The 26,605-nt window shown below is 40.6% G+C and overlaps 1 protein-coding gene across 5 annotated transcripts in view; it reads left to right on the top strand.

The window, feature by feature from the left end:
- insyn1 (inhibitory synaptic factor 1) overlaps positions 1–26,339 on the top strand; it is a 148,450-nt gene extending 122,111 nt beyond the window's left edge. For 4 of the 5 annotated variants that reach the window (XR_013283268.1, XR_013283271.1, XR_013283269.1 and 1 more), the window contains 2 exons: positions 15,723–17,449; positions 25,638–26,339. Coding sequence is in view for 1 of the 5 variants with exons in the window: in XM_077519780.1 (XP_077375906.1) it covers positions 15,723–16,532 (810 nt within the window). In the remaining 4 variants the exon portion in view is untranslated. Of the gene's footprint in view, positions 1–15,722; positions 18,385–25,637 lie in introns of those variants that run through there. The other variant, XM_077519780.1, reaches the window with a different exon arrangement.
- Positions 26,340–26,605: the final 266 nt, after the last annotated feature.

Genomic DNA, 26,605 nt, shown 5'->3' with positions numbered 1-26,605 from the left:
ATATTGAGACACTTCTTGCTAATGCACGCACACATTGAGTTCCTCCACATATTAGCTCGGTTCACAAGCATATTACGTGGCACGTGCGCCTTCAGCTGACCATTTGCGTGGATTTTAAACAAAGAAGGGCCAAAGCATGCCGTATGAAAATTAAATTGTACTTTAAAAAAAAAAGGGTCCTAGAACTGCACAAATGGAAATCAACCTGACTTTTTATTTTATTTTATTTTTTTAACTGATGTACTGCTTTTACTATCGTGACATGACAAGGAAGTTTTATTGTGGCAGTTTTCATGTCGCGATATCACGACATTATCGCTACATTAGTATTAAGTCCTGGACCAACGATTTGATTGTCACGTTACAGATACTGTTAATGTGTTGGCGGCATTACAGAAACTGTTGTGAGTTGGTTTCAGTCCTGTTGATGGATTGGCAATAATTATTTTGTACATGTCAGAAAGTTATGGCGTCCCGCAGGGGTCTGTCTTTGGTCCACTTCTGTTCTGGTTCACTTCTGTCTTATAAGTTTTTACACGACTCCCATCATAAAGCACTATATTAATTTCCATTGGTATGGTGACATCTTTTTTTTATTCATGCAACCTAATCTGTCGTGTAAATTCAGGAGGTCAAATAAATAGACTGTCACTCTAAATCGTATAGGCGAAAAACCAAAATGACAACAGTACCATAACAGCAGTTGTGTTGTTTGTTAGTTCACAGGCTATTTTCTGTAGAGGAAAACAAACATATAGGCAGTGGCATTAGCATTCTGAATCGTTTCAATACCGCCGTAGTGAGTGGGTCCTTCTTTTATGTAGTAATCCCATTTGTGTTTTCTTGCGGGAATCATTATAAACAGCACTTCTATTTCACTCGGTTTAGTTTCAAAGATGATGGTGACAAGTTGAAGGAGACCAAAGTCACAAGTATGTGCTTGGTGCAGCAACTTTGTGAGTCTTGACAACAGCAGTAAACCATACTGGCTTCGGGTACACTTGTCAGAATCCAATTCGGCCTTATATTTGATCTCCACAGATTGTGCAAGTGTGTCTAATGCAGCGACAGTGAGCGCTGATATTCGGCAGACACTGCGGGCCAGCGCCAGACGTACTTTTATTTGAAATGCCAAAACGCATCACGGAGTCATCGTTGCCGAGCGGACGAGCCGTTGCTTTTGTCTTTGAGCCCGCCGATGCGCCACGTATCATTTCAAGAAATCTGTCCACATAAATATGCATCTCTGCCCGCATCACCCGGCCTCCCCTTAATATGCGTCCCGTCATCTCCTTCCTATGCTACGCTTCATGAGGATTATCACCGCTGAAAACATTATGTGACAACCACCAGTCATAAAAAGAAGCAGGGTGTCCGTGAACGAAAAAAGTCTTGACATTTTATTTATTTATTTTTAAGTTACTTCTTATATTACTATTTCCTGACTTTAAAGATTAAATACAGGAGTGGTATTTTCACGTTGCTGTACATTGGTCCCAAATTCCAATATACAATGTTTGTAGGTTGCAAACGGCACACAATGAACTATTTTGTGGTGTAAGAATGTGACGTCACCGGCATAAGAATGCACGCTCACTTACTTCGTTGCATTGTTTATAACCTAGAATTTTTTTTCATCTAAATATTGACTGTATTAATGTCTTTACAGCTGTGTCAGTGTAGGTTAGTGCGTTCCGATATTACCACTATAAACGGCCATCAATATAACGGACATGCTGTGGTTGTATTACAGTACTACTGTCTCTGGATGTAATTGAATTGTTTTTAGTGGCTTTTTAGTTGAAGTTTGACATTTACCTTGAATACAACGATGGCCTTTAACAAGAACACAATACAGATGACCATTTAACAAGGATATTGATAGGCCTACTTTTCACACCATTTGAAATGATCAACCAATAATTACTTGCATTTTTATAGCCACATAATAAAAGTCTGTTCACTTTCATGTAATATTCAATCCTCCTCATATGAACTTCCAAATATTATTATTCAGCAAATGTTTTCTTTCTGTTAAACTTTGGCCCTAAAATATCTTAAAAAAAATGTACATACAAAGCTTAATCTGCTATTTATGCTGCAGTACATACTGTAAACACTCAAATCGTCGTCGCTCGTCCAATGAGGGATCTACAGTGACTGAAAAGCCAGCGAATTGACACAAAAGTAGAACTCAAATCATATTTTGGTATGCCAACAGAGCGCTTTTGATATGAGAATAAGATAAAAGCTACATTGAATTGAAATTGAACATAGAATGTCGCATCCTTCTTTCTCTGTTTTTACTCTATTGTCGTAAATGTTCAAACTGAGCTGGTCTATTGTTTGTAAGATTTTAAATTGATTTATTGCGTTTTGCAAAAGACCTCTCTGTGTGTTATTTTCTTGTACGGTGGCACACATTTAAAGTTAATACGGATTTTTCAGGCTGTCATGGCTGCTACTACGTCAAATAATACAGTAAGTGTATAGCTCTGCTTAGCTTTTGCCTTTAACATGATAGCAGTTGTGTGTAAAAGGAAAATTGCATCTTTTCTCTTGGTTGGTGTAAAGGGTATTAAATTAGCGAAATTTTGACACAGTAAGAGCACTAATAGTAAACCTCTTGCTTAAAGGCACATTGCCTAACGGACAGCTTGTAAGAAAAAAAAAGAAAAAAAAAAGGTTGTGTAACTTCACACTTAATGGGAGTGCAGGCACTCCTGAGACCCGAATCGGTGTATACAAGCAATTGAAAAGTTCCCTATAAATGTGAAGCTACCCTGAGAGAGATGGGCCTGAGATAATGTAGCAATAGTTGTTGTCCTACTCAGGGTTAAAAGTAAAAAATGTTTATCTTTTACTCAGTCGCAATACCTCCAATTCATTTGAAATCAGGTATTATACATACATATACATATATACATATATATATATATATATATATATATATATATATATATATATATATATATATATATATATATATATATATATATATATATATGTATTTGTAAGCAATGATATATGGGTCCACACAAGAAAAGAAAATTGGAGCACACTGCCATTAAGATAAGCGCCACAGCCCAGAGGAAGCCCAGAAATGCCAGCGGCATATTGATTGTGTGGCCTGTATTAATAGAAGGGGGCCAGCCGCTACTCTCCCAGCCTGGACTTCTTATCCCAAAGTCACGGCCCAGCACCGATTCTAATGAAAACTAAGCTCGAAGCAGAGAAAAATTAAAAAGAAAGTTAGAGTCAATTTTCAGTGGAATGCTGTGAAATCGTAAGTGAATGTTGCCAGGTAGCATGAGAAGCTCCCCACAATCAAGACGGCACTAGAGCAGGTGCAGTGATTATTTATTAAATTTAACTACTGCTCAGTCATCACACCGGGCCATCAATATTGGTTAATTAGCATCATCATCTATGAGTTACTGCGAGGTAGGGAGCGATAACTATTTGGGCCAACTTGCTTTTCAACCGCCTCCTGGAGTTTAAAGGCTTTTTACACATCTGAATCGGACACGCCAGATGTTTGCGCCAGTTGTTTCGCAAATTCGTCTGTAGTAAGAATAGAAGCTCTTTGGATAACAACTTTCAAAGAAATTCAAATATGGTGTTCTGAATCCATGACATCTATTCATTCCCCTTTTGTAAAGTGCCTGTCCTCATTAGGGTGACTGGTGAGATGGGGCCCATCACGGCTGATTACGGGCGAGAGGTAGGGTGGACTGGTGCTAGTCAATCACGGGGAATTCCACAACAATGTTCCCATTGGAAAGAATGTCAAGTAAATACCGTAACTTTATCACAGTTTTAAAAAAAAAAACATATATATAGTTTAACCCCTCCCACATTTTAAACACATTAAAACCGTGTTTAACACAAACATGGCAAGTAGAAATTGCCTATAAAATACTGTACAGTATTTATAAGTGCTGTGTGATATGATTACCACTAGATGGGAGTAATTGCAGCCGAGCCATTGCAGGATGTTACGTTCATCGTCGACATCGTTGTTTTGCTTTTTCAAGTCAACTGCCGCCAAACTCCGTCCTTTCTTAAGTATATGCAGGAGTTTTTAATCATCTCTATAATGTTAAAGATCTTCCTCTGGCACTTGGGTTCACTAAGGGGCATAACACGAAACTTGAAAGTGTTCTGTCATAGAAGACGGATCGTTACCAGCTGTCAGTCACAGCAAAAAAACAACGAAACCCCCGCAAGACCGCTTAAATTATTATAATTTACAGAAATAGTCTTCAATAAATGTTGTCAATCATGCACAGTATTTATGTCAATGTAAAAGCTGTATTACAAAAAAAGAAAAACATTAACAGGATTGCTATAAAATGCCAATTTTGACAACAGCCCAGTACATTATTTTTATATACAGTATGATTGTGCACTTATATATGGCTTAATGCTAAAACATGATGGGGAATACGGTTACCAAGCTAATGAATAGTGTCTATGTGGCGCTATTATAATGCTTTAAGCAACAGATATTTAACACAAATTATGAGTATAGTAATAGTATAACACCCACAGGTGCATATTCTTTGCAAAAAATGACTAATATGCAGCTAACTGAGCCACTTGCAGTAATTGTGTAGCTCTTCTTCATTGGTTTCTGCATGACTGGATTTTCCTGCCCTATAGCCATGGCACACACAGCCGGAGCTGCAATGAATTAATCTCGATACACAAACACTTTTATTCTTCATCTTCTAATTAATGATGTCATTAATGAATGCTTTTATAAAGTTCAACGTTATAGAGGGAGAGAGTTATTTGGAGTTGTTTATTTTTGAGTTGGGGAATGGCAAGAACAGATTCATGGCATTTTCATTCATTTTAGTGAGGAAGTATGATTTAAGATCATGTTTTGAGAACAAGAAAATAAATTAAACTCTTATCTCAAGACACCACTGTACGTTCCACACAAAAAAATCTGCAACGGGGAACACAGTATTGCTTAAATTAATAAATGTTGCATCTTTTCTGAACTGATGCCTTGTAAATTGTGTTGAGGTCGCGCTTGACATCATGCAAGTCCAAGCTTCTGCAACTTTACAGGCGCTTGTCACCGGTCGCTTCCATTGTCGTAACATTTAGTCATGGTTAAATTAGCAAATTGGATCAGTCGCTATTTGGAATCTGACCTCCTCTGTCCTCAACGTCTCCTCCTTTTCTCGTTATTACCCCATCAGCTCGAGGGGCATATGTCCCATGAGGGTAAATGGCCACATTCATCCTTCATTCTGTCATTTATCTTCGGCAAGACGGTCTTGGAATGACAGCATGCCGCACGGAAGTATCGTGTTCATCGCCAAGGATGGACGCTAATAGAAGCCGTAGCTTGAATCTGGATTAATGACTTAGAGGGGGGGGGGGGGGGAGAAAGCTTCTCTATGGTAACCCTAGCCATGGATAATGTCTATAAATAGAACTGGCTTTTGGCTGGAGAGGGGTGGGCTAATGGAAATATTTTGCTGAGTTTTGCAGTTCCCTTCCTCAGTCATAAAAGTTGCCGCCAATCTCTCCTTCTGCCCGGGCTGTCCACCTCCTTCTCGCTATCTGCACATAATCCTTCCCTCTGGAAGAAAAAAAAAATAATTCAAATTAAAGCTGCGAGCAGCGATGAACAGGCCGGACAGAGGAGCCGATGCGAGTAGACAGAGTTGGGAAGGCGTTATTGCATCATCAAACTTTGCTGTCATGCTCTGGCCACACGTGATGAAGAAAGCTAAAAAAAAAAAGTTTAGCAATTCAGGGTCAACCATCTGCTGTGGTTCAAAGTTGATTTCGTTCAAGGACAAGTTCGCTTTTGAAGGACTCCGACTGACTGTAAAATGCCCCTTCATCAAAATGAAAAATTTAAATAAATAAAATAATTAGATTAAGATTTTTGTGATAATGTTTTTTTCTGTGATAGCTTGTCTTTAATGCACCAGGTAAACACAATTTTAAAAAAAGTAACATTTTTCACCATTTAGCATTATCCATCTGTCATCTAGTCAAGATGGTTCAAATATGGTGCTAATCAGACAAAACGTGTAAAAACGTTTACTTTTAAAGGATGCCTGGAAATGGACAAAAATGACTAAAATGGCATCTTCACAACAAAATGGATCTCCCATTTTATGGATGGATTTTTGAGACATTTTCGTGGTCGTCTACTGATGACATGCCTACCGAATTTCATGGTGCTAAGTGAAGCGGTTTTGGGGGGGCTGAGGGTTTTTATGGTCAAATTTCTGTCACATGGGTATATAGGACTAAACACAAAACCAATATGACACTCAAATGTGTTTTTTTTTCCATGCTCTGCCCACACACAATGATGAAAAAATATTCGCAATTTAGCAAGGGTTGTTGAGACTTTTTTTTTTTTTTTTATGTGAGTCTGCTCATGATTCAAACTGTCATGTTGCTACTGGCTTCAGCTAGGCTTATTTTTTTTAAATATTTTATTGCATTAGAACAGTTATCGTCATTCAGGCCAAAACTGTCTCATTTGAATTTTAGCCTGAGCACAACGAAATCTCTTAAATCTTCACAATTTAGGGTCACCCATCTGTCGTTTATACATGGTTGAAATTTGGTAACAAAATCTCTATTTTGTCTCTCTTTGGCTTCAGCTAGGCTTATTTTTTTAAATATTTTATTGCATTAGAACAGTTATCATTATTCAAACATCGTCATTAAGGCCAAAACTGCCTCATTTGAATTTTAGCCTGAGCACAACGAAAGCTCTTAAATCTTTCACAATTTAGAGTCACCCATCTGTCACACATACATGGTTGAAATTTGGTAACAAAATCTCTATTTTGTCTTTCAAGATGTGTAGAAATGGCCCAAATGACCTCAAAATGGCCGCTTCAAACTAAAATGGCAGATTTGCTGTGTTTTCGGGCAGGAGTTCTTGAGACATTTTTGTGTTTACTCAAGTTTCATTTGGCAAGTTGCTAAGTGATACTACCGTTGGGGGGCATATTTATTTATTTATTTATAACAACTGCAGGGAATCAAACTATTTTCACCAGAATGAAGATGCTCGTGAAATGTGTAGTACATTATGCGTAAGTCCTCAAAATGGCGATTTTGACACTAAGCAGGCTGAACATTTAAGTGTGTTAAAATGTCATCCTTATTCTTTTTTGATATGGTCGTGAGTGTTCAGGACTAGCACAATCCCTCAAGGGTGTCCTTCCTTTTCACTCCTCACTTCCGCGACAGCCGTGCATCACGGATGTGACATTAATGAGCGCCCAGCATTCTCTAAAGTGTAATATTGGGATTAAACAGCTGCCCCTTGAAAAAAACAAACAGGAATAAACAAAATGTTGATATTGTGGGTCAGCACACACACAAACACACAAAAGACAGAATGAATGCGGCCGGCGTTATCGGTGTCTCTCTGGCTGCATGGCAAACAATCAGTCACCCTCAGCAGACCTGGATGTAATGAAAGCAGCTTTACTACGCCACTAAATCACTCGACCTTTAGTGACGACCTGGAAGCACACACGCGTTATCTGGTCTCTGTCGAGTCAGCTAGCCAACCCGCACTAATGTTTCACTTTCTGCGGGCTTTCCCAAAACAAATAAATGGCTTGCACTGATACTCAAATGGTTTGACTGGCGCATTCCAACACTTTGCTAGCATTGAGTCAAAGGACCTCCGTTGCCGTAGTAATCTGTTTGACCATCATAGAATCCTTCTGAACTGTACAGTTGTGTTTTACAAAAAAAACAAAAACACTACATTACGGACTAGCTTGTTGGACTGATTGGCTGTTGACTAGATAAAGAGATTAAAGATACTTAACATCACATAGCTCCTGACATCACATAGCGTCTTATCAGTTGAAACTAGATGCTGTTACATCAGTTCAAAACAGACACTTGACCACACGGTCATGACCCAATCATAACCCTGGCCCCAAATAACACACAGGCAACATGTCATGACAGTTTCAGGCTTGATGTAGTTGTTCTTGCATAACATACTGTAACTTCCTTAGCATAAGTCTGGAAAACCTATTTTACGCTTATAGCCTATGAGTGTTTTCATATCAATATTTACTGCAATTCTGACTTTACTCCACTCTACTCATACTCTCTATTATAAATTGAAGACCCCCGTATATGAATTTAGTATTGTTTTTCCCGCTTTTTGAAAAATTCTTCTTAGTACAGGTTCACCAAGCGCACAGAATCACCTCATCATTCTCTGCTGTGGTTTCAGACTCATCTGGCTTTATTAGGAATCATCCTGTTGTTAAACTGCGAGGCGAGGCCACGAAGACCACTCCTTTTGCTCCCGGCATGTGACCTTACAAGATTCAGGTCTAATCTCATGGCTATGTGAAGGAAGAGACGCTCTAGCGTGACATTATCCTCTTCTTTTTTTTCCCTCTTCCTGATCATTCCTCGATAGAAGCAATGAAGGTGAACTTCAATAAATGATCATCTCGCATCCAGAAGACCAATCCTATTCCCTCTGTGATTGCAGTAACCTAACTCTCGGCAAAAATGCTATTAAAAAGTTGCTTCTTTAATGACTCCAGAAGCCCACCTTCCCTTCCTATAAAGCCCCCAGAGGGATAAACGAGGCCCATTAAGCAGCGAGATTCCCTAATGATGCTTTTGATCAGCGACTTGTCCTCGCGGGCATAGCATCGCAGTTTAACACTTTGAGCCCAAGACGAGCTTTTGGAGATGAAAAGGGCAGCATGTGCACGTCCTAATGAAGTTTAAGGCTTATAAAAGATGCTCGGGACAGGATCATTACGGCCCTAAGCACTTCAAAGGGACACCTCGTACATGTGCTCGCACCCATCGTCTGCATCGCACACGTTAAAATGACCTAAATCACCTCACAGGCTTCTTAACTAATGCTCAAGGGAGTCAACGATTCCAAAGATTTGATTCCAGGATTCGACCAATTCTTAAAGAGGAAGTTAACCTTAAACATTTCTTGACAATAGTATGACCTCACTAATCTAACTAAACATGACGTTCTGATTAATATTAAATTTGTTGAGTTATGCAGCAAAATCCGGCCATTTTTATCCATCTCAGGGGGCGGCCATTTTGCCACTTGCTGTCGACTTAAGATGACATCACAGTTTCTCAGGCCTCAGGCAACGACCAATCACAGCTCACCTGTTTTGAAGCTGACCTGTGATTGGTTGTTAAGTGGCACCTGAGTAACTGTGATGTCATTTTCACTTGACAGCAAGTGAAAAATGGCTGCACTCTGAGATGGATAAAAACTGCTAGATTTTACTGCTTAACTCTTATTCCACTAATACAATATTAACCAGAATACCATATTTGGACTAGTGGGGCTGCATAGAACATATTTTCGAGATTTTTTATTTATTTTTTTGGTGACATCGCCTTTAAAAATAAAATAAAATTCTGGGGGTTGTTGTCAGTCAGACCACATTTGAACCTTGTGTACTAATAGGTGATGCTAAATTGCAAAACTTTTGAGTTATTGTCATTAAATATGGCTGGAAAATGAAGAAGAACAAACTGTGAATATAATTTGTCTTTTTTTTCTTCTCTTCAGTCTCTTTTGTTTTGCTTTCTCTCCGAACAACAGAAGTGAATGCAATAAGATCCAATGACATCATCTGTCGCTCAAAACGCTCCCAAAATGCAGTTCGAAGGAAAGGTGTTCAAAAGCGTGGACTTTTGTGTGTTTTTTTGTTTTGTTTTGTGGCGAACAAGCCGGGGATGATAAATGAGCTGCCGGGGATGAGATAAATCACAACAGCACAATGTGAGTGCTCTATTCACGTCAGGAATGTGAATGAGGATAGCCAAGACCTATGGCAGTGTGTTTAAAAAAAGTAACACTGCATATTGGATTCTGCTACTCCGGCTTCCTCTCACATTCAAAATAATACATATTAAGTTCACTTAAGAAGTTAAATTTGTGTGAATGTGATTGTGAATTGTTGTTTATCGATATGTGTCCTTGTGGTATTGATTGGCGACTAGTCCTGGGTGGACCCCACCTGTCGCCCAAAGCCAGCTGTGGTAGGCTCCAGCTCACTGTGACCCTAATGGGGGAAAACTGTATCAAAAATACACAAATGGATATATTTTATATTGTATTGTTCAAAAAATAGGAGCGTCAGCTTACTGTATATACTGACAGACACATAGGCTGTTCTACTTGCTTCTCTAATTTAGCCCCTTCTGGCCCCTCCTCTAAATTCCAAAGCACTGTTATTTAAAAACAAAAAAATCGGGGTTGACTTCATCTTCAAACAGGCCCCCAAAACGGACGGAAAGCTAAACTCTGAACATAAAAAATAAGTCAAGAGTAAAATGTTTGTCAAAATTTAACGGTTCTGGCTCCACACTATTCCAGAAAACGGTAATTGGACAACACTCTTGGAGAAAAAAAAACAAAAAACAAAAAAACAAAAAGTAAGTGTGACAATCAGTGGTACTTTTTTTCAGCCTCTAACGCAGATTAACCAATCTCTTGGGTCAGAATGACCAATTTGTATCGGTTGGCCCAATCACCAATATATATTGGTTGAAAACACCTACCATTCTAGAGTAGTTGTTTTAACTAAAGGATCTGTCGGACACATAAGTACCTGCTAGATTGGTCAAATCTAACCCTTTTTTTTTTTTTTGGTCGATTTGACCAATTTGTTTTTAGAGTGTAAACTCCACAATTTCTTGTTTTTTGCCTGAGAAATAGCTCATATAGAACGGTACTAAAGTACTGTTTGCAAATAGTATATTTTCACAAGCGTAGGCAATCATGGTGGAGATCAGCTGCAGGTGCAGCGCTGCATCCTTCGACACACCGAGCGAGAAATAATGATGCCGATGTGTTCGAATGGCCCCCAGCAAATGCATTTTTCTCCATATTTTCCTCCCCAGGAACCAAACAAAGAAGGCACTAGACGCTGGATGCTTTATAATTAACAAGCGAGCACTACAGAATCTGTGAAAATGACGCGTAGTGCTGGAACAGATGGCGCGGGGCCACTCGAACACAGTAATGAAGTTCACTCCTATGGTGTTTTTTTTTTTTTTTTTTTTTCCCGACGCATTCAGCGAGGGCGTTACGTTTCATTTATCCTGGCAACTCACACCTGATTTATTTACACATGTACCAACTGCGCTGCCAGCAGAGGCCATTTAATTTGCCGATAAATGCTCAAGTATTCAACATTAAGCCCTAACTTGGGAAATGTAATATTCGCTTCATAAGGATCATCTACAGCATGTTGAAGATATATTTTTTTTTTTTCATTTAGAGTGGGAATACAAGCCATATGTTTACCAAGCAAATTAAACATTACTATACAGGTGTACAAGCTGTGCCTGTTTAAAAAGCAACAGAAATCAATGCACATGTTGGTTTTTATAGAAATATGCTTTGCTTGGGGGTTAGCCCGGAGGCTGTAACTACTGTTGTGAAGGTCAGGCCACTTTCTCTGGCCTATAAAAAGCTGGAAATCTTTATAGTGTTTCTCCACATAATCCCAATTCACTGATCATGGATTCACATATTTGGACAGGCAGAAAGGAGACGTCACAGGCAGACATTCAATCTTTTTGAAATCACTGATAAGATTTAAAAATCTAAATATCAGTCACGTTGAAATGTCAGTTAATTATTTCTAACTGATGTCCATCTTCAAATGAAGTACATCCAAAGGAGGGTTTTCTTTTTAGTATTATTATTATTATTTTTTTCTTTCTTTTTTTTTTATGTACGTCCATTTAATCCAGTCATAAAAAGCTCCAAGCCATTGAATCCACATGTTCCTAATATATAATAGTAAATTTCCCCATAATGGTATTCATAGACTTGTGCAGTATTACACGTGATCACATTTCCACATGCTAATATCCTGTGGTTTGGACACCTCAGGCAGGCTTGAACAAAAGCAAAGATTTGCTTTTTCGCAGCTACTAATAGATCTTCGTTTGCTTTTCCATCACACCACTTTGCACCCACGAATCCTTAATGGGGGGTTTTGAAACTCTTTTTAAAATGTCACATGGACAGGTGTTTAAAAAGCTCTGCGGAAAAAGCCTTTGCAAGAGAAAGGAAAGAAGCCCCCAGCAAAAATTCTGCTGGACGTTGTAGTGTCCATGATGCCGCTCCTTTGTTGGCCTGCTACATGGGAAGCGTATGATGTTAAAGCATTTCAAACAAGAGTTAACCTCTGCCTTTGTCATCAGCATCCATTGGATGTTTGAGGACGATGGAGCACTTGAACTGGAATCGCACCGCTTTGCCACAACACACACTTGACATTTTGGCACCTTCAATAAAGCCTTGCGCTCTCAATGACAATCCATCGCAAAATGAAAACACTCAGCATTCATGTGGTCGTAAATTATGCATCTCTGTTCAGCAATTAAAGCATTTTGAGTATTCCGTGTACAAAAAAAGTGCAATCTGTTCACTTTCACATTGGCTCAGGGAGAGAAACAAGTTTTCTGACAAATGATTGACAGTAAATGTCATGCCACTTTTTCTTTTTTAAACAGGAACTGTCAAAAGATATTTAAAACGAATACTACTACCTACCCCTACTACTACTACTATGCTACTACTATTACTACTACTTTTTGATGATGAGTGGCAGGCAAATCACACCTAGCTAGTTAGTAGCTCGCTAACTAGCATGACAAGCTAACAAACCCTTTATTCTTTGAATCCGTATATTATTAAACCGTATTTATTGATGATTGATTTTTCGACAGAAAGTGTGTGCATCTGTCAGTTCTGAAATATTTACAAACTGTGATGAAAGATACTACTATATTTGGGAAGTTAGTGGAGTGTCTTAGAGCAGTGGTTCTCAACCCAACACGTGTTTCGAACAATCAGCAAGCTATGCCTGGATACAAAACAAACTGGATAGGGGTACTTGAGGACCGGGCTGTCTTAGAAGACCCAAATCAAGGCATTTTGATACTTTTACCAACCTCGTATTAATGGGCAATATAAGCATGAAAACAATTGGTTCACTTACCTTGGCAAAGACATCACACTGTTCTAGTGATGGTGCAAATAACATCAACAGATATTAGGGTCGAATATGGGGCGCAAAAGAATATGTGAACCAGAATGTTTGGTGTTTCGAGACAAATGTTCACGACTTGATTTATGGCTGTGGGACCTTTACATTTACTAGCTTACCTGACTCTTTTTGTGTTCAAGTCCCTGAGAAAAATGTTTTGCTACCGATGGGATGACTTTGTATCAAACAATCAGCTTCTTGGGGAGACACAAATGGGGCATGTAAAGATAACAAAGACACTACAGCTCAGCTTTCTGAAAATGCTTTGATCCTGACCTGATCTTCGACTGTATTTGTTAAAGCAACCAGACACACCCTTCTGCAGCAGTCTCAACTGAAATGCCCACAGTCCCCAGTGGAACGAAGGGTTACTAAAGGTGGGCGAAGTGGTTAAAATGTCTCCAGCAGCTAAGTAGACATGTCATTCGTTTTGTTTACCTCCCAATGCTAAATCTGTGGCGTGCTGCTGGAGGCTGGGGTTCAGTGTGTATTCCCCCCATGGACTTTATGAAGCCGTCACTCTATAAAGTTTATGAAGCATTGACAGCATTTCCTGGTGACTGAAGAGACTTCATTTGCAACACAGTTAAGCAATATAGTAAAAGAATGGTAGTCAATAATCTTTTATGACATTCTTTTCTGCTGTAAATTACGTCTTTGTGGAAGCCACCGAGAACAATAATATCCGTGATTGTGTGCGAGAATTAAAATTATGTAAAGATACCATTGAGCACATCCGATGTTAAGCGATACATGATTTCCACCCCCCTTCCAGTGCCAACTGTCAAGAGTCAACCATGGTCACTGCACCTGATCAACTCAGTCAGGTCACTCCGCCACTCTCAGAGTCACTTTAATGGAGAGGCAGGCCGAACAGCATCAGCCGAGGGTTTATTACTGTACCTCGACACCTGTCAGAGATGATTGGGTTGTGTAATTGAGGGTCAGAATGAAAGAGGCCACTCGCGGATGCCTCGTCTCTGACATGACGGCGTGACGCCGAGTGATGGTCAGTAATGTAAAAAGTCTCCGGATAGTTTCTCCTGCTCGGTTCGAGTGGTGATTTGGGAAATGGATTCCACGCGGTCCGACGTTTACAAGAGTGCTTCTCTCGAATATTCAGCTCCACCTGCTATTATGATTTATTTATCACGAGTGGGAACCCGTTTCTGCTCAACACCAACCCCGAGTGAGTCCTCTGTTCATGCCATTTGTAAATGTGTTGGGACATTAGAGAAGGAATAAATTGTAGCTTAACATACATAGCACAATTTTAGCGCACCAGATTGCTGGTGGGCCAAGCTGTGCAAAGCTGTGAAGCCATGTGAGGGTAAACACAGATTGACCACAGTGCGGGCCCGAGTGGCGGCTACATCAACACGGACAATGATAAACAAAATATCTGACCTTGTTCTAATAAATTCCTCAATTTTTCTTTTATATATACAGTCTTGGTCTTTTCTTGGTCTTGATTTCCAAAAGTCTTAGTTTTGTCTCTTGTCTTGATAACGTCTTGGTTTTGGTTGGTGTGGTTTTGACTACAACACTAGGTATAAGTATGAATGGCAGTCTGCTTCTATATGTACCCAAAGATTGATTGACCAGTGACCAGTTCAAGTTGTGGGCCACCTCTTACCCAAATGTTAGCTAGGATAAGTTCCTGTTCACAGGGACCCTGAATAGGATAATCAACATAGAAATTGAACAGCCGGAACTAGCATTTGCGCTTTATCTCAAAATAATCATCTTGGTACCTTAAATTAACCAGCATGTACTATAATTTACCATGGTAAACTTCTCTAAAACATCAATGTCAATTACAATAATGACTGAACAAGATCCTGTGACAGGCGCCACGGTGGACGAGTGGTTAGCACGTCCGCCTCCCAGTTCTGAGGACTCCGGTTCGAGTCCAGGCTCCGACCTTCCTGGGTGGAGTTTGCATGTTCTCCCTGTACCCGCGTGGGTCTTCTCCGGGTACTCCGGTCTCCTCCCACATTCCAAAGACATGCATGGTAGGTTGATTGGGCTCTCCGAATTGTCCCAAGGTGTGCTTGTGAGCGTGGATGGTTGTTCGTCTCTGTGTGCTGTGCGATTGGCTGGCAACCAGTCCAGGGTGTCCCCCGCCTACTACCCAGAGCCAGCTGAGATAGGCGCCAGCACCCCCCGCGACCCTTGTGAGGAATAAGCGGTCAAGAAAATGGATGGATGGATGGATCCTGTGACTTACCTTGTGATTTGGAATGGACAGCTATTTATGTCACACTTTTTTTTTTTTTTTTTTTTTTTTTAGCTATAGTGCCCAAAGCGCTTTACATAGCCTCACATTCGCACACCAGTGGTCGGCTGCTGCCACACAGGGTGCTGCCAGGTCCACTGGAAACAAATTCAGTGGGGTTCAGTGTCTTGCTCAAGGACACTTGGACATGGTCACCAGGGAGAGGATCAAACCTGCAATCTCATAGATGGGAGATGACCACACTGCCACTGAGCCACACCACCCCATTTCCTTGACTCGTCTTGCAAATCATTTAGCGGAGCTCAACATGACTTGCATCATTTTTACAGCAGTAAGTTGAGACTGGCTAAAAACGTCCTCTGTCTTACTCCCTCTTCTGCTCTACATCCTTCCAGGTGGTGGGCCAGATCGACAAACTGACGTCAGACTTTGACTTTGACCTGGATCCGGATGACTGGACGGTGGCGACGGCGAGCAGCACGTCCAGCAGCGAGCGCGGCCTCGGGGAAGCCTTCCGCCTCGACTTCCTCAACGCCGACGTGCTGTCCGACAGCTGGGAGTTTTGCGGCTACCTTGAGTCGGCCAGTGGGGCTTGCGCCCGCACGGCCAGCGAACCGCCGATGGGCTACTACCCACGAGCGCCCTCGGGCCGAGGGACAATACCCACCCAGACGCCCACCCTGGCCCCCGCCACCACCGCCTCAGTCTACTCGCAAATGAACGGCGGGCTGCCCATCCCCAACGGGCCGCGGATCATCACGCCGGATTCATCCAGCGAGGAGGCCAGCAGCTCCACGCACAGCCAAAAGACGAGGGAGAGGGTCAGATTCAGTGACAAGATCCTCTACCACGCCCTGTGCTGTGACGACGACGATGACGAAGAGGAGCAGGAGGATCTACCAGATGACAAGAGCGGCCGCGCCACGCCTGACAGCGACAGCGAGCCGAGCCTCCTGGTCGAGCCACTCGCCCCCAAACGTTCTTCCTCCGAGCACTCGCTCCTCCACAACTGCCTCGACCCCTCTTACGTACCCCCGTCGGCGAGAAGCATGACGGGAGCGCACACGTTACCCAGGAAAGGCCTCCTGAACCCCGGCTGCCGCAAAAAACTGCTGCGAAACAGCAGCACGCAAACTGTGTCGGATAAGAGCACCCAAACTGTACTGCCCTATATTCCAAACAAACAGAAAACAAAGGAGCACTGAGCCAGCCGGAATCTCCCTCCGTTTATCATACAGCTCTGTACAAGAACTGTGCATTATTTAATATTAAATACATAGCTAATAGATTAATACACAAATAAATCAATTACTAAATAAAGAAATGATATATGGGGAAAAAAATCACTGGGCTCCCTAAATTCATTCCAAAACTCAGGAACGTGCATTGAATCTTGGTTACAAAAGTGAAATTTGGACTCTAACCCCTAAACCCTGATTCTAACCTAACCCTATCATAATCCCTAACACTAACTAACCTTGTTTATCCTCCACCCCACCTTTCCCTTCTCCCTTTTTCGTGTTTTAGACTTTTTTTTACTTTATCAAACAATATATAAAAATATGTCTGTTTTAAATCAATGCATATACCTACTATACCTAAAGCCTTACTCCATGGACCTAACCCCGATTCTGAACACTAACCCATAATAACCCCTAACTTCCATGTAAATCCCAAACCGAAACTCCAAACCTTTAACCACTTACCTCCAAACCATAACATCAACCATCATTCCATTATACCTACACTCCAAAATTAAACCTTACCCTGCAACGCAATCTCAAATTATATCCGTAACCCCAAACACAAACCTTTAACATAATTTGAACCCTGACCCCTGATCCTAACCGCATCATGGCATCTGTGTTTTTCCACTTCAGGTTGTTGTTATGGCGACGGTGAGGACAAAATTTCACACTTGCTATTGTGGTACCAAGTCAGGTTTATTTATATAGTGCTAATTCACAACAGAAACAAACTCCGGGTACTTGAGGTCTTGAACAACACTTCTCACACGTTAAACAAATCCACCTGAACTCCACGTGAGCAAGAACTACTGGAAGGAAGCTAACTAAGATTGCTGGGCGGCCGGAGAAGAATTCGAGAGAAAAGTGAGCTGGAGGTGAGTCAACGTTATTTATGCTAGTTTCATACTCAGTTAGCATTAGCATTAGCCAGCAAGGTTGACCATTGCACACATCTATTTGAGTCAAAATGTTTATTCTTTGTTTCCTTTGTGTTTGGTGAATACCAAAGATGAATACAGGAAATGCTATGTCTCCTCCATTTATGTTCCTTAAGTCTCTTTTTGACTGATGCATTCAATGCAGCATGGTCTTCTCAGTTTCCCAAGACTACAGAAGCAAATCCCAAACAATAATTCCATCACACCTCTCAGTCTGCAGTCGACAGAAGCAGATATAAATTCCTTATACAACGCGTAACATTTCCTAGTTCCCCCCTCCCGTGCGCCCAGCGGCGGTGTCATTAAAGGCGTCGGCTCGGAGCTAAATGGTGGAGAAAAAAAAAGCCGCTAAGGATTTTGTCTCTCCATTGAGCGGCCCAGTGGAGAATAGAAGTCGGTAGGAGAGTGTTTATACAGAGGGCTAATGCCAATAGCCATTTCGGATCAATATGTTCGAGGGAGGGTGCTGCCAGGGGGAACGGCGAACAATAAACTCACAGTCAGACCCATTGACTTAAACTAAAAAGCATTTCAGCCATATAGGAGTGACATTTACAAAAAAATAAGCATCCAAGAGTGAGAGCTGAAGAGAGAATGTTACTGTTCAAAGTTTTTTTGTTGTTTTTTTTTTCCCTGTCCGCAGGCAATAATCCACCCTGTGGATCGGCTTTGTACGCCCGCTACTACTCCGGCAACACGCTAGCATTCAACCAATTTCCTGCTGAGTTTGAAAAGTGAAAAATATTGTAGGCTTGGAGTGAAAAGTTCGCAGACACCTGCAAAGTTGACCTTTTTGTGACTCCTGACATTTTTCTAAGCGCCTGCCTTTATAATCCTAACTCCAAATAAACATAATTACTATTCATACAATTAAATGCCAAAGGAACATTTGTTTTAATAATGTTTTCACTGAAATATTCATGATCTGTTTAACAGAAAGGAATTTAATCAATTAAAATTGAATTTGATATTTAGCAATACATATATTGATACTTTGCAATCATATCAGAGGTTTTAATTAATTCAAAGTGATTTTCGGGAAGAGTATTTATTTGGTTTAGTATGTTTGTTTTATTGTTGCATTGGTCCCACTATGTAGGTATGCACTTTACAAAAAAATAAAAATGATACAGGGTTTGCAAACCCCTATGGGACAGTTTGAGAAGCACTCAATTTTTACTATAAAATTGAATCATATCACTCACGTTCATTTAGTGCCAATGGTGTCGTCCAAATGTGACATTTAATCAGATTTGTTCTATGTAAATCAAAAGCGGCTCTGCAGCAAGCGACAGTTGTTCAATAGCCATTAGCGGCCGTTGTCGTTTGCATGAATGAAGAGCCAACAGACGACCCTGACACCATGCCGCTGATTTGTTTGTGACCATTGCGATTTCTGGTTGTTATTGTAATCATACCAAATGATCCATTGGATATATATTTTTTTTTATTATTGTCATGTTTAGAAATTAGCACAAGGGATTGTTGTCCTGGGTTGGTTTACTGTTTTTCTAACATCCACTTTTGCTTCCCTTTTGGAAAGCATGAAAATATAAATCTGTTTTTGTTCAACATTTCACTAGTTCAAGTGTCAAATGTGGTCCATCATCAGCAATGGACATTGGATTACAGTAATCCCTTCCTATTGAATTCAACCTTAGATTTGTTTCCTATGCACATTTTCAAAAGAAAAATAAGAAACATTCCATTTCTGTTCAATATTCAAATTATCCCCATTGCATTTCATTGAAGTACAAATAATCTGGATCAAATTTTGCCCGTATGAAAGAATAGAAATAGAAACAAAAAACATCTGTCTTTATTGTAGTTCAAATATAAACAGTCTGTCATTGTTCCTGCTGAAGAAGAATTATTCCATTATGTTCCTGTTTACCTTTTGATTTGTCCTCATTTTCAATTTTCCTTACAAGAAATCATGGAAATTGAACTAAACTGTTCCTGCTCAACCTTCTATCCAACAATTACGATGGCCATCATTCATTCTGTTTGCTGTTGCTCCTGACCTGTGACGAAAGAAAGCGAGGAAGCATTGAAGTGAAGGCAATGGCTGCTTCCTCCCCACAGCAGCGGCTGCCATTTTGCAGCGAGATTGCGGAGCAAAGAGGTCATCGCAGTCATTAGCATAAACAAACAATGCCGGGCCACCACACGGGCAAAGCATCAATTACAGCAAAAACAAACTAAGCCCTCATTGTGATGCCCAAACAGCCTCCAGACGCCAGCATGCCAGAGGCCTGTGTGTGGGTTTTTCCCCTGGCTGGTAAAGATTTTAAAAGTCATCTGTGCTGTGAATCACCAATATAACGGGCAGATTTGAAATGTTTGGGCAAAGTGCTGTCTCTTTTGCCAAATGGCTCATTATTCATTTCCATTAGGAAAGGAAGCTCTGTCCTCGCCTCACGTCTAAGTGCGGTGAATCTACATCGTCCGTCTGCCATCGGCAATACTGCCACAAACGTAGATGCCACATTTTTATTTTTTTGACGATTTTCTTAAAACTGAATATAATGGAATTTTATGATCAACCTTATCTTTAAAGCTGTGACCAATTACAAGCATGGATCCCCACATTTAGTGACATGAATTTTGCAAACAATGAAAAGCATGTGCAGTGGAACCTCGATTTAACACGGAAACAGCAGCCTCACTAATGTGGGTGTACGCATTACATATGTGGCACGTCCACAAGGAACAAGTTTGAACCGCTTGATTTGTCAAATAATTGTCACGTTGAGGGCCAATCACATGAGGGAGTGCGGCATCAAACAGGTGAGTGTGACACAAAAATAGCCCTTGCCCACTCTTCATATGTAATTACCACACTTTCAGTTTTATTGCCTCCATCATCACTGTATACGTGTGTGTTTATGTGGTAGTAGTAGAACAAATGTGTATTTGCGCTGCTGATTGGTGAAGCAGTGAACTCAATGCAGTGCCACTGATTACTATGGATCGGCTTGCTCCCTCAGCTTGATTTGTTTCATCTTTTTGGGGGACCATTTATATCCTGCCTCTATGAGAGCAAACAATTCATTTGCCACCTCCTGCTGCCATGATTTGCATTTATAATTTCATTCTTTTGGAATGGATTGGATGACCAAAAAAAACTAAAGGCAATGGAGCCTATATTCATAAACGCCAAATTTTCAAAGAAATATTGCCTTGGTTCACCTAACTCTGCTTCTACTACAGTCTTGGCATGTAAGTTGATGGCTCAGTTGTGCTTTTTCTCGTAGTTTGTCAGGCTTTTTTTTTCTCCTTTAAATTAGCGCTAGGTGTGGCCGCGAAGTAACTGAATCAAGAGCTATAGTGTTACGAAGTAATGGGTCAACATGAGAATTGTGTTGTGTTTCGGATTTCACCGCACAGTTTCATTTGGAGAAATTTACCTACCATAAATTGGCTCATCATGCCTGAAGATTTAGCCGCAACTCCACAAGTTAACGTAGCACAACAGTTGCCTCTGTATTATGTTAGCCTAGCAAAGACCTCAGAAGAGGTAAGTAAATTATTGGTGGATAAATAAAGACCAGGTGATAACGTTAGCGTAACAGGAGAGCTAGCCATGGCCTCTTCATTTGTCAGCTAAGAAGTGATTTGCTAGCAAACACATTGTGATAGTTTTGCATAATATCGTGTATTTTCACTTATTCGCCTTTGGAGGTCAACACAATGTTTTTTTTTTAACCATTGCTTATTGAGTGTTTGAATAGACACACTTGATAACCAAAGTAAAAAAAATTCAAGTTTAACTTATCCTTGCCATTTCGACCTCCAGCATGGCGGGCAACCGATCAAGTCAAAAACTCAATATTGTACTGTACTTATATTTTACTACTCACTGATTAAAAACAAGGTGAACATAAACATGTCCTGGAGGAACAGACAATTTCAATTTCCATTCATTGGGAAACATTATTTCCATTCGCAAACAATTCAGTCTGGAATGATTCAAGTTCAAGAGCCACGATTGTTCTGTCCGGCAGGCCCAAAAGGCAGTCCCTCGTCAACAACAACAAAAAAGCCCTTACATTACATTACATTACATTACACGACACGACACGACACGACACGACACGACACGACACGACACGACACAACACGACACACCTCCATCACCTTCACGATCCATACACCCCCACGTCCCCCCACTTTTTTTTCCTACTGTACCCCACCCTTCCCCTCAAGCACAGAGTGACTCCCAGTAATTGAGGGATGGCCTGGACAAGGCCGCGTCAGCCATCAGTCACCATTGGATTGGGCCTCGGAGTGATTAATGAAGAGGCAAGCAGCAGCCCTAGATAAGATGAGACCTTCAGTGGGTGATGAAGGACGGGCACCGTGTGTCTGTGACTGTGGGGGTTGCTTTTTATTTCCTGGAACAAAAACACTACCTGTTACATCTCACTTGGCACTCTCTAATTAAACCTAATGAGAGTCACGGTCACTTTTAGGTGCTTCACAAGTGAGAAGGCTTGCGGTGACCCAATAAGCAGCTGGACCACCACCACAATTCATGTTCTGCCATACTGTATGTTGTCGTTTAAAAATTTGCCCTCGGAGAAATTTTCTACAAAGAAAAATTTGGAAAAAGAAATCTTCTGTTCCTGTTGACATTTTTATTTGTTACCCATGAGAACTGTTAGAAAAATATTAATCCTGTTCCTGTTTGATTTTTTTTTCCTCATCTGAAACTGTTGAAATTTTGATTTTCATTTCCCCCCTTGAAAATGAATGGTAATTGGACCATTCCTGTTCTTCTTGTTGATTAGTTCTAATTTTAACATTCCCATAAAAACAACATACACCCAAACAATGAGTTTACTGTTCCTGTTTAAAGGTAAATAACTTCCTGTTTCTGTTCAACCGTTAATTTGTTATCTTTTCAAACTTGCAGCAAAAATAATGACAAAGTAATCTATTTCAATCTTGTTCTTTTCAAATAGAAACAACCAGTTCTCATTCCTGTTGTATCTTTGACTTTCTCATTTTGAGTTTCCCTAGCCAGGTGTACTGAAAATAGAAATAATTCATTCCTCTTCCTGTTTAAACATACATAATCTGTTCTTGGTCTTGTCCAACTATCAATTTGTTCTCATTTCAAAATTTCCTGAGAAATTATGAACATAACAACACAAAAATAATTCATTCCTGTTCCTTGAACTAATTTGCTGTCATTTCACATTGAAATAGAAGAGTCCTGTTCCTGTTCAACCTTCACTTGATTCTAATTTCCAGTTTCCCCAGTATGAGAAATCATTGACAGAGGGACTAATGGAATTGGAGCTAATTTGTTCCTGTTCAAACAGACAAAACGTTCCTGTTGCTGTTCAACGTTCAGTTTGTTCTCATTGTTTTTTCCATATGCATGAATGGAAATACAACTATCTTGTTCCCATTCAACATCTAATTTGTCTTCCTTTTAAAAGTATTCCCATTGAAATAGAAATTAACCGTTCCTGTTCCTACTGGCCTTTCGATTTGTTTTCTTTTTTTATTCTTCCAAAATATGAAAATAATAGAATTATCTCTTCCTGGTAAACCGTTGATTTGTTCTCTTTTAGACCATTTACCAGAAGAAATAATGACAATAGAAACAATCCATTCTCAATCCAAACTCAACCAAACAGAAATGTGAATAGAAATAATCTATTAAAGTTCCTGCTCAAACTTTACTTACTTTACATTTGAAATTTGTAAGAATTCATTAGACTTTGGGTGGATTTCTAGATAAACGTGTCGAATGACTTATTTTGGAGTAAACGAGGCTTACTAACAAACAAATTTCAGGCATGGATATTTTGTTGTTGTTGTTGGTAACAGTGTGGCCTTGGCAGAGGTCCTCTCGCTCCTGTGTATTAGTGATAGACCGATATGGCTTTTTCAGGGCCGATGCCGATACCGATTATTAGTTGTCAAGGAGGCCGATAACCGATATTTTGAGCCGATTTTCATTTGCAGTAAAAGAGAAAATAATAGCATAAAAAAAATAAATTGCCTTTTCTTTTAATTTTAAACATATAAACAATAGACAGCTTTGTTTATTAAAAATTCTAACAGAAATTGTAGAAATTGTAGGGAACTTCCAGGGTCATCAGCTTGTGTTGAGCTAAATTCAAAACTAAGCAAGTAAATAAATTAAATAAATAAATACGTTTCCTACTATAAATAGTTTTCCATAATTTCTAAATGTATTTTTTTAATCATTTTTAGTATTTTTTTTGTTTGCAGTGAATAAATAAATATTTTTCTAAAGTTTTGTACTGTAAATAAAGTTTTCCAAAATGTCAACAATTTTTTAATTTTATTTTTTGTAATTATTATTATTATTATTTATTTTATTTTTTTATATATATATTAAAAAGTGTTGGGACTTCCCAGTGTCAGCAGTGAAAAATGTATGCAAAATTAAGTGCATTTAATTTTGGGTTTTCGTCAGGGTTCAGAAGATCAGACATTGACAAATTGTCTGAATATGTTTGAAATGTATTTGCAACAAGTAAAAAGTGTCTGTGCACATCTTGCAAATCCTGATAAAACAACATTTGCTGTTAGGAGCGATTCCAGCTTTTATCGGCCTTCAGTTTCGTAAAAAAGCCGATGCCGATATTGGTCAACATGCCAAATATCGGCACCGATAATCGGCCCGGCGATTGAGTGAGTGTGTATTATTTAGTTGTTTTCATCCTCTGAATAACACACACATTTCCTGGTAGAATGTATGTATGTATTTACAGTAGACGGATTCAATTTGTCGCTGCTTGTCTCAGGGTCGGTACGCTCCACCGAGTGCCACTCCACTTGTGTTTAGGAAAGATTTGTATTTTCCAGCATGCACTCTCGTGGAAAAACACATCTTTACAGGCGGAGCCATGTAATACGACGAGCATCATTGCCAGAGGAAATTACCGCGGTGGCGTAACCTCGTTGCGCAGCGCCGTAAAGTGCACACAAATGCTGGCGTGTAACAATAACACGCTCGGCCAAGCGAGGAAAACTCCCAACAATAATTGAATCCTCCCCAAAAGTGCACAATTACATGAAAAAATCTATGCGGGATGGAAATAAAAAGAAAAAGTAGAGAGCGACAAGCAAATGTGTTGATTAAAAAGAAAAGTGCTGTGCAATTAATATGCGGTTGTACTTTGACAGCACTTTGAACATTTTACTTGTAAAGAGCGCAGAAGTGCTGACACTTAAGAAAGAGCTACACATCAGAGGAGTGAATGATAATAAGACAGTTGAGTGGCCCTTATTTCACCTTACAAAGGGCTTTCCCCATCACTCATATTTATGACCTCGTCCACAGCCTTTGTGCTCTACACTGTGACTCTCTCTCTCTCTCTCTCTCTCTCTCTCGCTCTCTCTCTCTCTCTCTCTCTCTCTCTCTCTCTCTCTCTCTCTCTCTCTCTCTCTCTCTCTCCCTCTCTTGCTCATCAACACAACACTGAAGCACACTGCAGATGTCTTCATCAGATGATGAAATGTACAAGGACAGGTGAGAGTTCGATGAGTTTTGACCTTCTGAACCAGTGGTGTGCAAACTGCAAAGCACAGTGGATGCCCAGGCCCAATATTTCATTGGTTTGTCGATTGCAGACAGAAGACTTTGGAACTTATTTTTCATGAACAATTACTACCTTTAAAAACCACTTTGATGACATCACCTGTTAATTCACCGGTTAATCATGGCTCGGTTTGCTGACCAAACCGAGAAACCAGGTCAGCCATGATTGGTCGTTATCGATTTCCTTAACACAGGTGACCTCTTCAGTAGACAGAAAGTGGAAAAATGTGTTTATAAAGGTATTAATTGTACATGAAAAATGATGACAGTTGATAATAACAAAAGGTCCACTACAGAGGACAAATTTGAATTGCTGGTTGTCAGGAGGATATCATACAGCACCACCAATTTTTGAAGGCCCGGGGCAGATTATATTGACATGGTAACACATAGAGGACAAAATATGACTGGACAAAATAAAAAACTACCACCCACTACTGGCATGGGGAATTAGAAATGAGAGCAATTGTTATTCTCATCTTGTGTGTCTTGTTATGGTTTATGAATGATCACTGATGGTTTTGTTTTCCACTTTAGGCATCGACCGTGCCAAACTCAGCATATTGCTTAGTTGCTCCAACAAAAGCATTAAGGCGAGGTTAGCATTGGGATGTATTACGGTTGGTGGCATGCCAAGTCACATCCACCATCAAGCAGCATCGCCTCCTCTTCCCCATTCACCGGTGGAGCTGCACGGCCAAAGGCCCCGTAATGTAGTTGGGATAAAAGGCAATCAGGCCACACTTTGAAGTTATGGCGCCTCGGCCCGGTCCAAGTGGTCAATCAATGTTCTCTTTTTTGCTTGTGTTCTCAGTGCATCAGCGGGGGCCGTAAAGCCCACAAGGCTGTTAAATGGGTGCGCTCTTGTCCGACAATCTGGACTTCCTGGCAGCCGCCGCGTCGTCTCAGGACTCGAGGAGCGTGTCGGGGCGTAAATCTTCTGGTCGTGCGCGCCGAGCGGAGGGGCTGATCAGCAGCACATTTACAAGGTAGGAGGTAAAAGGAGTATGATGTCGTAAATACGCAAAACTCAATGAAGACGCAACATCTGTCCGTTCATTCCCGTCCTTGCATTATGTCAACTGTCCATTCACGCTCATAATTACAATTATCTGACTAAATAGGATTATTTGTAGGTGCATTAATCCATCCATCCATCCATCCATCTTCTTCCGCTTATCCGGGGTCGGGTCGCGGGGGCAGCAGCTTCAGGAGGGAAACCCAGACTTCCCTCTCCCCAGCCACTTCAACCAGCTCCTCCGGCGGGATCCCGAGGCGTTCCCAGGCCAGCCGAGAGACATAGTCTCTCCAGCGTGTCCTGGGTCGTCCCCGGGGCCTCCCGCCAGTGGGACATGCCCGGAACACCTCCCCAGGGAGGCGTCCAGGAGGCATCCGAACCAGATGCCCGAGCCACCTCAGCTGGCTCCTCTCAACGCGGAGGAGCAGCGGCTCGACTCTGAGTCCCTCCCGGATGACCGAGCTTCTCACCCTATCTCTAAGGGAGA

This window comes from Festucalex cinctus, chromosome 4 (genome assembly GCF_051991245.1).
Source record: "Festucalex cinctus isolate MCC-2025b chromosome 4, RoL_Fcin_1.0, whole genome shotgun sequence".
NCBI classification, from domain to species: domain Eukaryota; kingdom Metazoa; phylum Chordata; class Actinopteri; order Syngnathiformes; family Syngnathidae; genus Festucalex; species Festucalex cinctus.
This window is presented reverse-complemented; position numbering and strand designations above follow the sequence as displayed.